This window comes from Halichoerus grypus, chromosome X (assembly GCF_964656455.1).
Source record: "Halichoerus grypus chromosome X, mHalGry1.hap1.1, whole genome shotgun sequence".
NCBI lineage: Eukaryota > Metazoa > Chordata > Mammalia > Carnivora > Phocidae > Halichoerus > Halichoerus grypus.
The window spans coordinates 99,256,004-99,271,048 of record NC_135727.1 but is presented as its reverse complement, the minus strand read 5'-3'; the positions used below and the strand labels follow the sequence as shown (position 1 = coordinate 99,271,048).

General features: G+C 48.0%; 1 protein-coding gene across 3 annotated transcripts in view; it reads right to left on the bottom strand.

The window, feature by feature from the left end:
• Positions 1-15,045, bottom strand: part of SRPX (sushi repeat containing protein X-linked) — a 155,740-nt gene that overhangs the window by 42,690 nt on the left and 98,005 nt on the right. For all 3 annotated transcript variants that reach the window (XM_078065212.1, XM_036088271.2, XM_078065211.1), the window contains 4 exons: positions 13,947-14,123; positions 4,152-4,278; positions 953-1,074; positions 55-234 (listed from right to left, as the gene is read on the bottom strand). In XM_078065212.1, the coding sequence (XP_077921338.1) occupies positions 55-234; positions 953-1,074; positions 4,152-4,278; positions 13,947-14,123 (606 nt within the window). The remainder of the gene's footprint in view (positions 1-54; positions 235-952; positions 1,075-4,151; positions 4,279-13,946; positions 14,124-15,045) is intronic.

The window sequence follows — 15,045 nt, the reverse complement described above, 5'->3', positions numbered from 1 at the left end:
AACCCAGGGGTCTTCAGGTTCTGCTGCTGGCTGGGGAGAGGGCTGCACTCATACCTGCGCAGGACGGCTCCGTGCCGGACCAAGCCAGGTTGGACTGACAGACTCGGGCAGGACTGCCCTGTAGCTCATAGCCACCGATGCAGGAGAACTCACAGGTGGCCCCGTAATTATCACCGTCACTGGAGCACTTCATGTAACCGTTCTCTGGGGCGTTGAGTTTGCCACAGCGTCGGACTGTGGGGACACAAGGCCAGAGGAGGCTCAGTGCTGAGCTCCCCTCCACAGAGTAACCAGGGAAGGCGGCAGCTTGGCAGTCACGCCTGTGGATGAGTGAGGGGGCGGGGAGGACTCTCTGGCCAGTGGGTGGGCCTTGGAATGGTCACCGTTCATACCAATGAGACCACTGAGATCAAGCGGTTTAGTCCCCCGAGTTACAGATGAGGAGGTTGAGCCCAGAAGAATAAAGAATAAAGAGGGTTAGTCATTAGCTGCCCAAACCATGAGGCATAAAATAAATCTTCAAGGTATTTTTTTCAGGGAGAATAAAGGTTCTGGAACACCGACAACATGGGCTCCTGGTGGCCCAAGCTAGGGGGCTCTTCACCTCCTTTATAGAAGGACTTACAGGCTTTAGCTGGTCACCCAAGCCCAGGGATGAAAATGTTATCAAAATAATATTCCTCTGGGAGAGCCAGCTGTGGGCTCATGCGAGACTAGCTTACTGCTCTCTCAGGCCTCTTAAATAATCTGCCGGCACTGAACCTCATCCAGATTTGTATTGTGAAATTCAGGTGTTAAGATGGCACCCTTTCCCTCGGCTCATCATCAGAGGCTAATCCAAAGCTGGCAAGTATCCCCATGGCAGTGGGCACTCACAAAGGGTTCCTGCTTGAGGGCCGACTTCCCTTTGCTCTTGTAAAGAGAGGAAAAAGCCAATAAGCAGTATTCTTACCTCGTACTTTAACTCGAAATTTGCAAATGCCCTTGTTCTCAGCTCTGTCATAGACTGTGTACTGGATCTTGTGGTCTCCTTCTGGAAAATTCGAGCCTGGGGGGAGGCCTTTTAGAATAACACTTCAAGGAGGGAGAAAAAAACAGGAACACCAAAGATGATCATTAAAGGCCTAACAACAATTAGGTCATTGTGGGCCTAATGATCAAAGATGGTCATTATGGGCACTCTGCACTGGATGTGGAGATACTGAGGGGCAGCCATTAGGCCAGTTTGACTAGAACAAAGATTTCTTCAAGAACAGCATTTCCTGAGCTTTATTCTGCTTTGGAAGAGCAGTTTGAGACCAGAACATGGAAGTCCCCAATTCCTGGGAAGTTTGGATCAGTTTTTCTCACTGGAGGGTAGAACAGAGGATGGGGGAGGCTGAGAAGCCAGGGCCCCAAGTCTTCTTCCCATCCCACCTTTGTTTCACAGGGAACCTTAAACTGCCTCATTTTGGGGAGGATGAGCGAATTTTCCGTGAGGAAAACCATTTCAGAGTATAGTCCAAGCAGTCATTGGCAATTTGGGCCTACAGGGGGTGCTAGAATTGTCTCTGTTTTTTTTCTATCTGGCCCAGCGTAGAGATCTTTCCTGAGCAAGTTTATTGTGATTCCTTGATTATCCTAATGTTGTAGTGGTAGTAGTAGTAGTAGTAGTAGTAATAATAATAATAATAATAATAATAATAGTTCTTTGCACGTACATAAATGTTATATACGTATTTTAGGCACGGTTCTAGGTATTTTACACATACTGGTTTATTTAATCCTCCCCAAAACCCCATGAGATAGGAATTATTTCTATTTCACAGATGAAGAAACTGAGGCACCAAAAGGTTAGGGAACTTGCCTAAGATGACAAGGCTAGGGTGACTCTAGCATCTTTCCTCTTGGCTGTCTGATGAGAACACCAATAAGGTACAGCATGATCGAATGCCAGGTTGGTAGGTTGGTTTTCCAAAAGATACTTAATTTGCCTTCTCTCTACAGCTCTTAGCAACGATGAGAATATTTGCTAAGAATGAGCGTGTGAAATTACCACTGTGACCACTGGAGAGAGCCTTCCACAGAGGTGGACAGGGTGTGTGTTTATAAAGTATCAACTGAGGCACAATTCAAATGCAGATAACCCTGAGAGGAATCAGGCTTCAAATATGAGTGGCTGCTGACCTCTTGGAGACTCTGTTTCATCTGTGACCTGCAAATAACAGTCATCAGGAGTAACTAAGGGAGCTCCCAGAAAGCACTTGCCTCGGAGAAGCACTTGCTCTCTAGAACCTTCCCTCTCAGAAGGGGACCATAGAACAGTAGCTTGTACGAGAGACATGCCGGAGAAGCAAGGAGCCCAAGTGAGAGCTGAAAAGGCGACGAGACAGCCTTCTTGGAATTCCTCATTCTGTCTGGAGAGTGCTCCCCGCAGCATCCTGCTCCAAGCCTCTGCTGGTTCGGGCTGTAGAAGTCTAGAAGCAGACAGCTGCTTGGAACGGAAGGCTGGAGGCTACTAAGGTGCTCTTTGAAACGGTCATGTTTCTAACCATAACACACAGGCGACCCACAAAAATGCCAAGGTCTATATCCTCGCTAGACAAACACAGTCATCTGGTGACCTGATACCCTGTGTTTATTATACAGGATTTCACTAGCAATTGGGACTGGGTCAGGCATTGTGCTAGGCCCAAAAGTTCCAAGATAAATAAAACCCAATCCCTGTTTATATCAACTGTGACTTACTTTTCAATCCCAATTGCCTAAAATTTCTCCTTAGGGGTTTGTGACACGTGGATATGACAGCAAATATATAATTTTCTTAATACTCAAAACTTTACCTTTAAGGAGTTACAAGGAGGCACACAGCTAGTTAATATTATTTAAGCGAACTGGCATACTGGGAGAAATGATCAGGATGTAGGAACAAAATGTCTTGCTCGGGGTGAAAGACTCAACATCTTCCTAGTAGAAGATGTCCTCTTATTGCCCATAATTGCTTAAAATATTTCCTCTTGCCCAGCCTGGGTTGACGGGATTCTAACTAGGGTTTCCCTGCTGTGTAGCTCAGAGGTGGCAAGTCAGCGGTATCCTTTGTCCGCAGGTGCACACTCCAGTGGGTTGGTCTGATAGGGCCATGAACTTGAAGGCACAGATGTGAACATGCTGACATGAAACAGTGGCCTCTAGGGAACATGAAAGCCAAGCAGATCGCTGCAGGGGTACGGGCCCAGGTGCTAGATTAGAACAACACGTAGCAGAACTTTCCCAAAGGGAATCACGCCATTTTAAAAAGCATTCCAGATGTATGTCAAACTATTCACACAGCTGGTCCTGGGGAATGGGACTGGGGTAGGGAAGAAGGCAGAAGAACCCTTTTCTTTTTTTTAATAAGCTGCTTCTGTAAGTGTTTAATGTAGTCACAAGTTTAAAGATTTATTTATTTACTTTGGAGAGAGAGCAGGGGGAGAAGTGGTGGGAGAGTGAGCCTCTAGCAGACTCTGCACTGAGCACGGAGCACGTGGGCTCGATCCCACGACCCTGAGATCAAAACCTGAGCCAAAACCAAGAGTTGAACACTTAACTGACTGTGACACCCAGGCGGCCCTAATGTAGTCACAAGTTTAAAAAAAAAAATACACTAAAAATCAAGTTTTAAAAGAAGCGGTTGCCAAAAAAACAAGGGATGGAAAGTTCTGCCCTAAACCACAGAGACACAGAGGCTTCCCAGGGAGGTAGGTGATGGCTTAGAAAGGCCTAGGGGCTATAGTAGGAGCCCCCTGGGCAGGCAATGGGGGGGATTCTATGGCAGAGTGAACCAGTTGATGTCCTCTGCCTCCCCCCGTCCCTCTTCTTCCCTTCTTTCCTTTGACAAATATTTACTGAGTCGCAACTCTGTGCTCGGCATGGTTCTGGGCATTCGGGGTCTGGCAGTAAATGTGCTATAGTGGAGACAGGCAAGACACAAGGACAGAAGTGAAACACACAGTAGGTCAGGTGCTGAAGGTGACGATGGAGAAAACTAAAGCCTGAATGCGGAACTGTTGAAGGAGCACCATACTGACTCTGAAAGCATAAATGGACCCGTACAGATACACTTCCCCACTCCGGTTAGTTAAATGTCTCTCATAAAAGAAGCAACATCCTCCACACTGCCAAGCTGTACTTACTCAGTTAAGATGCCATCTGCTGTGTCTCTTCCCTCCGGGGTCTCCCAGGACACACGGACTGTCAGTTTATTGGGTTCAGCAATGCGTTCCTTCACACTTGGGCACTTGATTCTAGGAGGTTCCATATCTGAAAATATAACCAGATTTTCACCATCATCAAGAAATATCTTGTCAACTGGTGGCGCAACACCCAGCATCTGACATGCCCCGAGCTCTAGGTGCTACTCATTTTCGAAGGGTTTGTTCACCCAGCTGTATTTCTCTTCCCTCCATTCATCCTGCCCCTTCTCTCCTGCTGAGTTCAGAAGATGGTTGGAGAACTCCTACGCACACAGCTAAACCTGGCCGTGCAAGGCGGCTTCTGGGGTAATTCATTAGCTACGGCAACTCCTCCCCATGCTTCCAAACTCTGCTTACTGACTTCACAACATTGCAGCCCACCCAGCTAGAAGTCATTCAGCCCCGGGGAGTCCCTCCTCCTTTAAAGACAGCATCAGAGATTATCAGAGAGGGGAATCTTAGCTGTCTTCTAGTTCGATTCAATTCAAGGCAACACATCTCTACTGAGAGGCTGCCTTATCCAAGGCATCATTCCAACTGCTGCATTTGGGGATGCACGAAGGCAAGAGAATCATGTGCTGCTCAAGTGGTTATGGTCTATCGGGGCGGATTATTGTCACCATACATAAAATAGGACACGAGGCAGAAGATGGCATGGCCCCAGGTGAGGTAAAAGTAAATGGGATGGAGGTTTCAAGGAATGACCCAATGCTCTATTTTACAGATGTGGAAACTGAGGCTCAGAGAGCTTAAGTGATTCATTTAAGGCCAGGCATATAGACAGCAACAGTGTGAATTATATTACTCCTGGAACAAGCTCTCTCTCCTCTGGCTATGTCCATTCCCAACTGCTCAGTACCTTACAACAAACAATGGTCTGTCTGGGTCCACTGTGCCCTCCAACTGCCATGGGACCACACCTACGGTTTTGTGTTTGGGGACAGCAGTTTTGCTTTGGCTCTGGCCCTCCAAAGGCCTCCCGAATTTCCCCGAGTAGCTTCTCTACCTGGTAATAGAATTTCTGCTCCCTCAGTATCAAGGATGGGTTGGCAATGAGGGCTAGAAATAAATGAGATGTCAGTCCTCACCGGGTTGGATTTCATTTTGTTATAGCTAAAGTGAAGTCACCGGGGCAGGGTGGGGGCTTCAAACTTTTGTAAGTTCCACTTGATTCGGAACAGGTAGAGAATGTATTTAAAGACAGCCTAGGAGTGCCTGGGTGGCTCAGTCGGTTGAACATCTGCCTTCAGCTCAGGTCATGATCCCAGGGTCCTGGGATGGAGCCCATCGGGCTCCCTGCTCAGCAGGGAGTCTGCTTCTCCCTTTCCCTCTACCCCTCCCCCCAACTCGTGTGTGTACTCTCTCTCTCTCTCAAATAAATAAATAATCTTAAAAAAATAAAGATGGCCTAGCAAGTTAACAACATTTAGATGTGTATTGCTTTCCATGTCAACTGGTAATTGTTTAAATGCGGCTATGCTACAACCTGAATGAAAATTAAATATTTGATTCCGAATCACAAACATCTTTGAGAGACTAACGCACTATGTATAGTCTTCATATACTTTCTCCTACGTCTTGTCTAATAACTTCTCATTTTATTTAGGGTCACAAATTATGAATGATTTGTTAAACAGTTTTGCCTTCGGGTATCCAAATTCATATGTATTCTATGTCATGTGTTGATGAATTTACGAACCTTAATACGCTATCCCAAATCGAGTAGCTACCATATTATGGCATCTAAGTTACAGTCCATTTTGAGATGCGTCCCAATTTCAGGGGTATTAAAATATACAACAATATGCCTCTCAAAATTGATAAAGTATATACATGTTCTGATGAAATGGAACATGCTTTAAATGCATTTGAGGTGTCTATTTTCATTTGCTAAGTTTTTTAAAAAAAATAATCCTTTTATTTTTGTTTCAAGAGGTGACAGAAGACATACATGTATAATTGAGAGGAATGTTTCACAGCTTTGGGTTAATCACAATGACGAGTATACAATACCTGCCCCCTGCTGGTCAATTCTGGCGCGCTCATCATGGAAAGCATATTTATTTATTTTTTTAATTTAAAGCAAAAGGGGAGGGATGAGGACAGGAGACAGATTTCGATGCAAAAATTACACTGTGTTCCCATATTTTCTTGGGACGACATTGTCCGAGTGAAGAGATACTTCTAGTCTCTGCGTCATGTAAACTAAACATCTGAATGATGTGCTGGGTTTTCTGTATCCAACCATGCGTACTGACATTATGAACAAACATGCTCCAAATTAGGTTATATGGGTGAAGGCTCTCAGAGCTTCCGAAAGCCAGCTTATGTCCAGCTAACAATGATCAGCCGAAACTGGCCTAGTTTTTCAGAATCAGTGCTCTTCCAAACTAGAAACAAGGAAAAAAAATCAATAATTAAAAATAATAGCTAGGGGTGCCTGGGTGGCTCAGTTGGTTAAGCAACTGCCTTCGGCTCAGGTCATGATCCTGGAGTCCTGAGATCGAGTCCTGCATCGGGCTCCCTGCTCAGCAGAGAGTCTGCTTCTCCCTCTGACCTTCCCCTGTCTTGTGCTCTCTCTCACTCTCTCTCTTTCAAATAAATAAAAAAATATAAAAAAATATTTTTAAAAATAATAGCTAACATTTGCTGAACCAACCTGCTAGCCCACCCCAGGCTGAGTACTATGCCTGCATTATTTCATTGACTTCTCCCTGCTGCCCACCAGACTAAGTGTTGTTATTACCATCCTCATTTGTACACTGGGAAGTATTTCCTCTCTTGTGGAATTTCTCTGCAGTCTGGGATTTTAAGATATGATCACATATTTTTTAATTATCTTACTAAGCCAAACATTTCTGCGTGTCTGCCTGCTGCTGACCTAATAGTTTCCTCCAACACGTACACTCTTTCGGGGTCGCCTGCTACAGCTCTGCTCTGAATCCTTAAAGAGCAGATTCTGTTGCACCCTCAAGCATTCTGCCCTCACTTTCAGCTGACAAGACCAGCTGGCCTTCCCTTCAGCAGATGTTCCAGAAACCTAGGCCTATTATTACACAGCCATGGCCATCATTGCTTTTTATAAGTGATCGTAAATTTCCATGAATGAATTGAACAAAGTTACTATAGAAACATAATTGCAATTCCCTGTTGAGTCAGGATGCCCACAGAGCCAGTTATTGTGTGGAAACCCTGGCCTCTGCCCATTCGCGGGAGACACCTGACCAACTGTGTCCTTCCTCTGTGCTCTAGTCGTCTCTCTGCATATGAAATATCGGAAACAAGGGGCACCTGGGTGGCTCAGTTGGTGAAGCATCTGCTTTCAGCTCAGGTCATGATCCTGGGGTCCTGGGATCCAGCCCCTTGTACGCTGGCTCCCTGCTCAGCGGGGAGTCGGCTTCTCCCTCTTCCTCTGCCCCTCCGCCCCCCCACTCGTGCTCTCTCTCAAATAAATAAAATCTTTAAAATATATATATATAACAGAAACAAATATATTTCACTGTATCAACTACTGTTTATCTGACAAGCTTGGGAATCCTCAAAAGTCTCACCAGGTGCACAGTAGAAATAAGAAAGAAGTTCAAAAGGATAGTATCCTGGCCAACAGGTAACAAGGAAAAAAAAAAAAGCCCTTTAAACTAAGGCTATAAATTAACTGCATGGTAAAATGTTTCCTCAGATAGTGTTTTCCACTGGAGATCTGTGTTTGAAGATGACTTCTAGACGTGTGATTCATAGGTGCTTTAGAACATGCCAGTTAGTTGTATCTGGGACTGCCCGACCTGGGCGGGGGGGTAGGGGGGGGGTGTCCTCTCTCTGCTTCATTCTAAAGCAAGATGATATTCTTACCCCCAGTCAAGGGCTGCCCCCGCTCCTCACAACACGCAGACTCCATTCAGTGCCCATTTCCGGACTTCCTACATACCCCATGCAAACTGGCTTTCTACCTGCTGCTTCTCTCACTTCTTCTATCCCTGACTTTTCACACCAACTTGCTCTCACTCTGTACAGTCAATGTGGCAGGGACTGGTGGTTGTTCCCCCACTCTCTAATCCCCCTTCTTTTATAGCAAGAGAAGTCTGCCCGGGCCTTTGGCCTTCCGGAACAAAGACTACATTTCCCAGCTGCCCTTGAAGTTAGGCGTGGCCATGTGATGGGTTCGACCAATGGGCTGTGAGGAAAAGTCACGTGGGCAACTTTCTGGGCTGTGCTGTTAAAAAGGGTGGGAGGAGCATACCCTTTTCTTTTTCCTCCCTCCTCTACCCTGGTTTGAATGTGGATGTGTCCGGGAGCGAGAGCAGCCATCTTAGACTGAGGAACAGCAAGTGAGAGGGAGCTGGGGCATAGGACACTGCCCAGGGCTGCTTAAGCACAAACATGTATGTAAGAAGAGAACTTCTGTCTCATTTGAAGCATTATGATTTTGGCCTTGTTAATAGTACCTGAACTGGTATATAAGCAGTCACACCAGTTTTTTCAAACTACTCCTGTATATATAACATCTTGTATGGCATCTTCCAAGGTGTATTTCATTAATGACTCCCAAGCACTGATTTTGAACAAAAAATACTGTGGTGCATTTCCCACAAAGATAGCTACTCATAATCCCCTTATGTACGTGCAGCACCTCCTACCAAGAGGTAGAGTCGATTTCCCTCCCTTTGAATCTGTGCCAGCCTTGTGACTCACTTTGACTAACAGAACATAAAGGGAGTAACACTATGCCAGTCCCCAGTCTGGGCCCTTAAAGAGTCTGGCACCTTTGACTTTCGCTGTCTTGGGAGCCAGCTGCCATCTAAGGGAAGTCCAATTATCTGACTGAAGAGACCATGTGAGGAGGATAAGAAATTATGAAGGGGGGGAGGGAGAGAGAGAGAGAGACTCGGCCAAACCCCAGCCAGCAGAGCCAACTGAGGTTCCAGAGGTGTGAGTGAAGCCATCTTGGATCCTCTGGCCCCAATCAGTCATCCCAGCCATTACCATGTGGAACAGAGATGAGCTGTCTCCACCAAGCCCTGCCCAAATTCCTAACCCAAACAACCTGGACCAAAATAACATGGTCGTTTGGAGTCACTAAATTTTGGGGTGTCCGTTATGCAGCAATAGATTACTGATACAGATATAAAATAGTCTGAGGTTGGTGACAGAGGGAGGAAGTAGCCACTTTATGGGGCATAGGAAGAGAGTGACTGAGGCAGAACAAACACAGACACTGAAAACTTACCCAACTGTTCGCTTCCCCCAGCTAGAATATAATCTTTGTGGATGTCTCTGGGAAGTGGTTCTGATTCTTTGGTATCATGGAAGGTATTAGAAGATTTTCCCCAATGAACAAAAGAGGTAAGAGTGGAAGCAATGAATTCCACAGTGAAAAGTCACCGTCTTCACCAAAAAGACGCCCAACTGAAAAGTGGCTGGTGGTATGTTTATATTAGAGATGGACACCAGAAGTTTACCTGTTTGCTTTGCACTAACAAATCAGGCCAGGGGAAAAAGTCCACCACTATCTCAATCGATTCAGTTGTTTCAAAGCTGACACTAGCTTCCTGAAAGTTTAAAGGATGTGTATTTGTCAACCCAGGAAATATTTAGCATAATTTAAGATCGACAACAACGCACTGATACGTTTATTCTTAGCCCCATAATGTTTGTATCTTCAGCTGAATCTCTGGAAATAAGGCAGGGCAGCCCAGCAAACCTCCCCGTCGGTCAGTCCACCTGTCAGAAAGTTGAGAGCCAGAAGAGCCTTCCATCAATGTGCATGCATATCTGCAATCTCAGAGAAGTTTTTATTCCAGAATCTCGTTTGTCCTGACTCTCTCAATCTATTCTGCTCTGCAGACAACACAAAACTAGCAGAAAGCAATTCTAAAACCCAAGTTGGTTTGTACATTGTCCTTTGTTAAAACAGCTAAATGGGGCTCTTTGCATGTCAAGATATCCGCTGGGTTCTCATTATCTGGGGTTTTTAAACTTTCTTTAATGTCTTTCTCTTCCTCTTTTTTTTTTAAAGATTTTATTTATTTATTTGACAGAGAGAGACACAGCGAGAGAGGGAACACAAGCAAGGGGAGTGGGAGAGGGAGAAGCAGGCTTCCCGCGGAGCAGGGAGCCTGACTCAGGGCTCGATCCCAGGACCCTGGGATCATGACCTGAGCTGAAGGCAGACATGTAACTGACTGAGCCACCCAGGCGCCCCTCTTTTCCTCTTTTGGCCCAGGAAATAGGGTTGGTCTAAAGGAAAAATCACGTGTCAACTCAAAATCTGGTTTCTAGATGAGGACTTGTAATTCTAACTGTCCATTGTTCTATCTAACTGCCAGTGCAAGCCAAAACAACTACAAATGGAAAGAAAGAAAAAACATCCCCTAAAAACAACAGTTGTTTCATTCCAAGGTTTTCTTGTTTTATATGTCAAAGGCGGTTGCGGCTCTTTAAATAGTTTACCCTCCTGCAATTGCAGTACGATTCTTCCCCGGCACTGACTTCTTGCTCTATCTGTTTTGGAAATAACCATGGGTTTGAATCCGCCGCCAGCGTGTGGTCTGCAGAAGAGAATTAATTTTAACTCACGGCACTTTCGAATCAGACCACAGGACTGACCACCTCAGAGTCAAGAGCGAGCCCAGGGTTCTCTCTCCCCCTCCAGGTCTGGCGGAGAGCTGGGACGATTTTCTCAGCACTCAGCAAAGCTCTGGCCAAGATGCGCTGCTAGAAGTTGTGTAGCAATCTGGGAACTACTCAGCCACCATGTGTCAGCATCTAAAATAGTCTGAGGCTCTGGGATATGCTCAAGGACCCCCTAGCCTTGCCAACACACAAAGTGATTAAACTCATGTAATCCATTTAAAGCCGAAAGAGTCAAGGACATCCCTGGAGTCACATTCACTGGGGACACACTCCAGCTTATCTGTCACCAAAATCAAAGAAAAGAATTGCCTGCTTGCTTTGTCCCTGTGTCTCCTTTTCCTGGGAGCTCTATGCTCTCCGGTGGCTCACGAGTCCCCTCTTCGCCACTCCCACCTCAGTGTAGGCACAAGATCCCTTCCCGCCCCCGCAGGATGGCTGAGCCTTGCCCTGGCAAACCCTACGATAAATCCCCTGCAATTGGGGTTCGTTTCTTAGTTCTTTCTCTCTCCCGCTGGGAAGGTTCCAGCCCCATCTGGTCCAGCTTAAGCCATGCCTGTTGCTTTTTGAGAACGGCCGGCATGTCCTTCGCATGGCCGCACACGATCTGGACACCTGAACGGTGATCCCGAGAGAACGCGTGGCCGACGCTCGCCTAGCAGGACAATTTTCAAGCCTCTCCTCTCCCCCCCCAGCCACCTTGGCCCTTTGCCGCGTGAGGGAGGAGAGACGAGCACATCCGCGTGGTGGTTCTGAGGAGCTGGCTTGCACATACCACGTCCCAGGGCGAGACCCTGAAAGCGACAGCTGTGAGGGGCCGTAGTCCTGCTCTCCCAGAGGCGCACGCCCTCGGTGCCGCGGGACCGGGACCGCGCCGCCACCTTCTCCCCGAGAACGACGGTGAGCCGGGGGCAGAGGTCTAAGGCCTCAGAGAGAAAGCTGCTGCCGCAGCTCCGGGTTTCTATAATCCCCCGTTACTGCCTGCGCTGGAAGTCTCAAAATTCTATTTCCCAGGCCCCTCCTGCCAGCTGGGTGCCGGGCAGGTTCACGGTCGGGAGGCGCCGTCCTGGGAACGGGAGGCCGTTACGCTTCTGGTGGGAGCTTCAGAGAGGGCTTCCTGGGCTCCCGAGACAGCAGCAGACGTCTGCTCCCCCAGCCCTCGGCCGGCCTGGCTTTCTGCTGTAACTAATCCCGGGTCATAGTGTTTTTCCTCTTCTGTTCCTCTGGCTCTTTTTAGATTTTTTTTTTTTTTAACCCATTCTCTGTAGTAAATTCTCCTCTGTTTGAAGTACCTAGCGTGGTGTCTGTTTTCCCAATCACTGACCAATACAAGCTCCTACCTAAGTCCTAGAAAAAGAGAAGCCTCGAATAAATCTGAGTCAGTGATCTGAGTTTACTTGGACCTGTTGCTCTCATCAAAGGGGTACGAGGTGTGGTCCAGGCTGTGGCTCGGACGTCGAAGGGTTTCTGTCACACCCTGGGCAAGGTCCCTTGGCTAGAGCTCAGTCCCCCCGTAACTGCAGAGTCAGAACGGCTGCCAGGGAGGACCGTGGACAGTGGTGCCATCACGAAGACAGCCCTGGGACTGAGGCCAGAGGAGTTGCTGTTGTACTTCTGCCCCCAGAGGGTAGCATCCAATTTCAGTCTCACTCCCGAAGCATATGCCCCAGACAGTGAGCAGTCAGGAAGGAGTCCTTGGGGTAAAGCACATCAGCAGACTGAGCTGACCAGTTCTCTGGAGGATGGGCAGATACCAAAAGTATAGCAGCCAGGCTCCTATGGCCAGTTGCCTTAGCTTAGTCAGTGCCAGAGCTGTCTCTGGATTCAGGGACTTTGGGCCTGAGAGCCTGGAGAGACAGGCTTGGTTCTATGCAACCTTGAATAAGTCAGGTGACCTCTCAGGCCTCATCTGTAGACTAGGGGAAGGGCCTAGAATGTTCTGGAAGGGTGGGTCCTGGCAGCTCTAAGAGTTTATGAGTAAACGATCCTCTGGGATGGTGGTTCTCAACCACTTGGAGGGAGCTTTGGAAAAATACCAGGGCCCCAGTGATTCAGATTTAAATAGAAGCCAGAGTTGAAAACCACTGTCCTAGAGCAGTCTGCCTCAGTGTTTAAAGGGCACAGGAATCCCCTGGGGAGCTTATTAAAATGTAGATTTTGATCTGCCAGGTTTGGGATGGGTCACAACATGCTACATTTCTAATAAGCTTCCTGCTGGTGCTAATGCTGCTGGTCCAAGGGCACACTTTTGAGAATGAAGGTATTAAAGTTCTTCCCAAATTTGATATTCTAAGGCAGGTTCTCAAACTTGAGAGCATCAGAATCCCCTGGAGGGCCTGAGGAAATGCCAATTGCTAGACCCCACCCCAGACCTGCTGAATCTGCATTTTCACCAACGTTTCCAGGTGATTCCATGCACCTTAAAGTTTGAGGAGTACTGTCTTCCATCAGTTGCTCTCTTTAAGCACTTTCAGAATGCCCTGGGGGTGGGGGTGGGGGTGCTCCTTAAAGCACAAAGCACTGGGCCCCACCCCAGAGCCTCTGATTCAGCAGATCTGGAGTGAGGCCAAGAATTCATATTTCTAAAGAGTTCTCAAGTGCTGCTCTGGGCTCCCAGGACCACACCTTAAGAACCATTGCTCAACAAACCCAGAGTCAGGTAACATTTCCAAATCCCTGTTTGGCACACCGAGCGCTGGCTGACCATCACAACTGACAACAAACGAACTCGTCCGTCAGCTGAAAGGCACACAGATATTCTCTGCAGGGCGGTCCCGCAAATGTCAGTGACTGCTCAGTGCCACAGGGCAGATCCCTGGACGGAAGCAATACCTCTGCTAGTCTGCAGCGGCCTGAGTAGCAAACCGGACTTTTGGGAGAGACAAAACTCCGACAAAAGCCATCGGCTGTGAGGTCAGCTCCAGGATATAAACTCATGTTAGGTCCAGGCTAAAAGCCAGAGGAGTAGGGATGAAGAGAGCTTCTGAAAGCAAAGCTGGGTGCTTATGCTTTACATCCGGGCTGTTGATGCTTCCTTTAAAAATCCACTGTACACACACACCCTGCTCCTCCCAAAGTCGTGCCCCGTCAAGACTGGTATTTTCTTACCGACACAGGAGGCCGGGCGGCCACTCCAGGCCTTGTTGTCCATACACGTGACCGTCCGCTCCCCTTTCAACGTGTACCCTGGAGAGCAGTAGTACTCACACCGGGAGTTAAAGTAGGCGCCGTCCACGCACTTAAACCCCCCGTTCGCCGGCATGGCCAGGGTGGGACACCGCTTTTCTGAAAAAGAGAAAACCGGATACTCAGCACTTCTTAGTTTTTGTCCGCAGACTTTCAGAGTCCAGAAACGCTGAAAACACAGCGGGTGCCAAGTCAATTGAAAGACGACGGACAGAATGAGAGAAACAAAGCGGTGGCCGCATGCCACACAGAAGGGGCCCACTGTTCCCTGTGAGACCCGCTTGGCTTGGCATCCCAGCTGAGCCGCCGTTTTAGGCTGGGTTCCTCAGAAGCAGACCCTGAGACGTGGAGTTGTGTGCAAGTGATTTAGTTAGAAAGGGCTCCCAAGGGAGACCAGGGAGGGGTGGAGATGGTAGGGCAGGGGAGGGAAGGAAGCCAGGCAAGGTGGGATCTCAGGCAAGGGGGGCTTCAGCCTGCCCCCGCAGGGGAGCTCTGGGGCAGAAGGACACTGGAGTTTGGCCTGCCTCCAGGCAAGGAAGTTGGGCTTCCCTAATCCTCCACCGGTCAGTCCTGGGCAGCTATGGGCCCACTGGGGATGCTCTCCCTGTCCGCACAAAGAGAACAGTCCTCCGCAGGAGCAGAGCCTCCTCTCCCTCTGAAGAAGATCCAAGGGGCAAGTCAGGGGCTGGGGGATGGACACCCAGAATTGGGAAAAGGGCATCCAGGAACATGTGGGTAAAGCACCAAAAGGGTCCAGTCACCGTGGCACATCGTCGGCACGGGCTGGGTCACGTGGCTGCAGTGCAGTGCCTTAGTTTCCCCAACGATAAAGTATCGGCACCCCTATCAATAGCCTTGTGGCAAAAACTGGACACAGGGCAGATGCCTGGCATACAACAGGTGCTCAATAAATGGGGGCTGTTTGCAATAACAATGCCATCTCACAGGTGCTTCAACAACGCCCTCTTGCAGGGGCCCAAATGAGAGGTGACTTTTCCTCAAGCTAAAAGTCAGCCCCTGA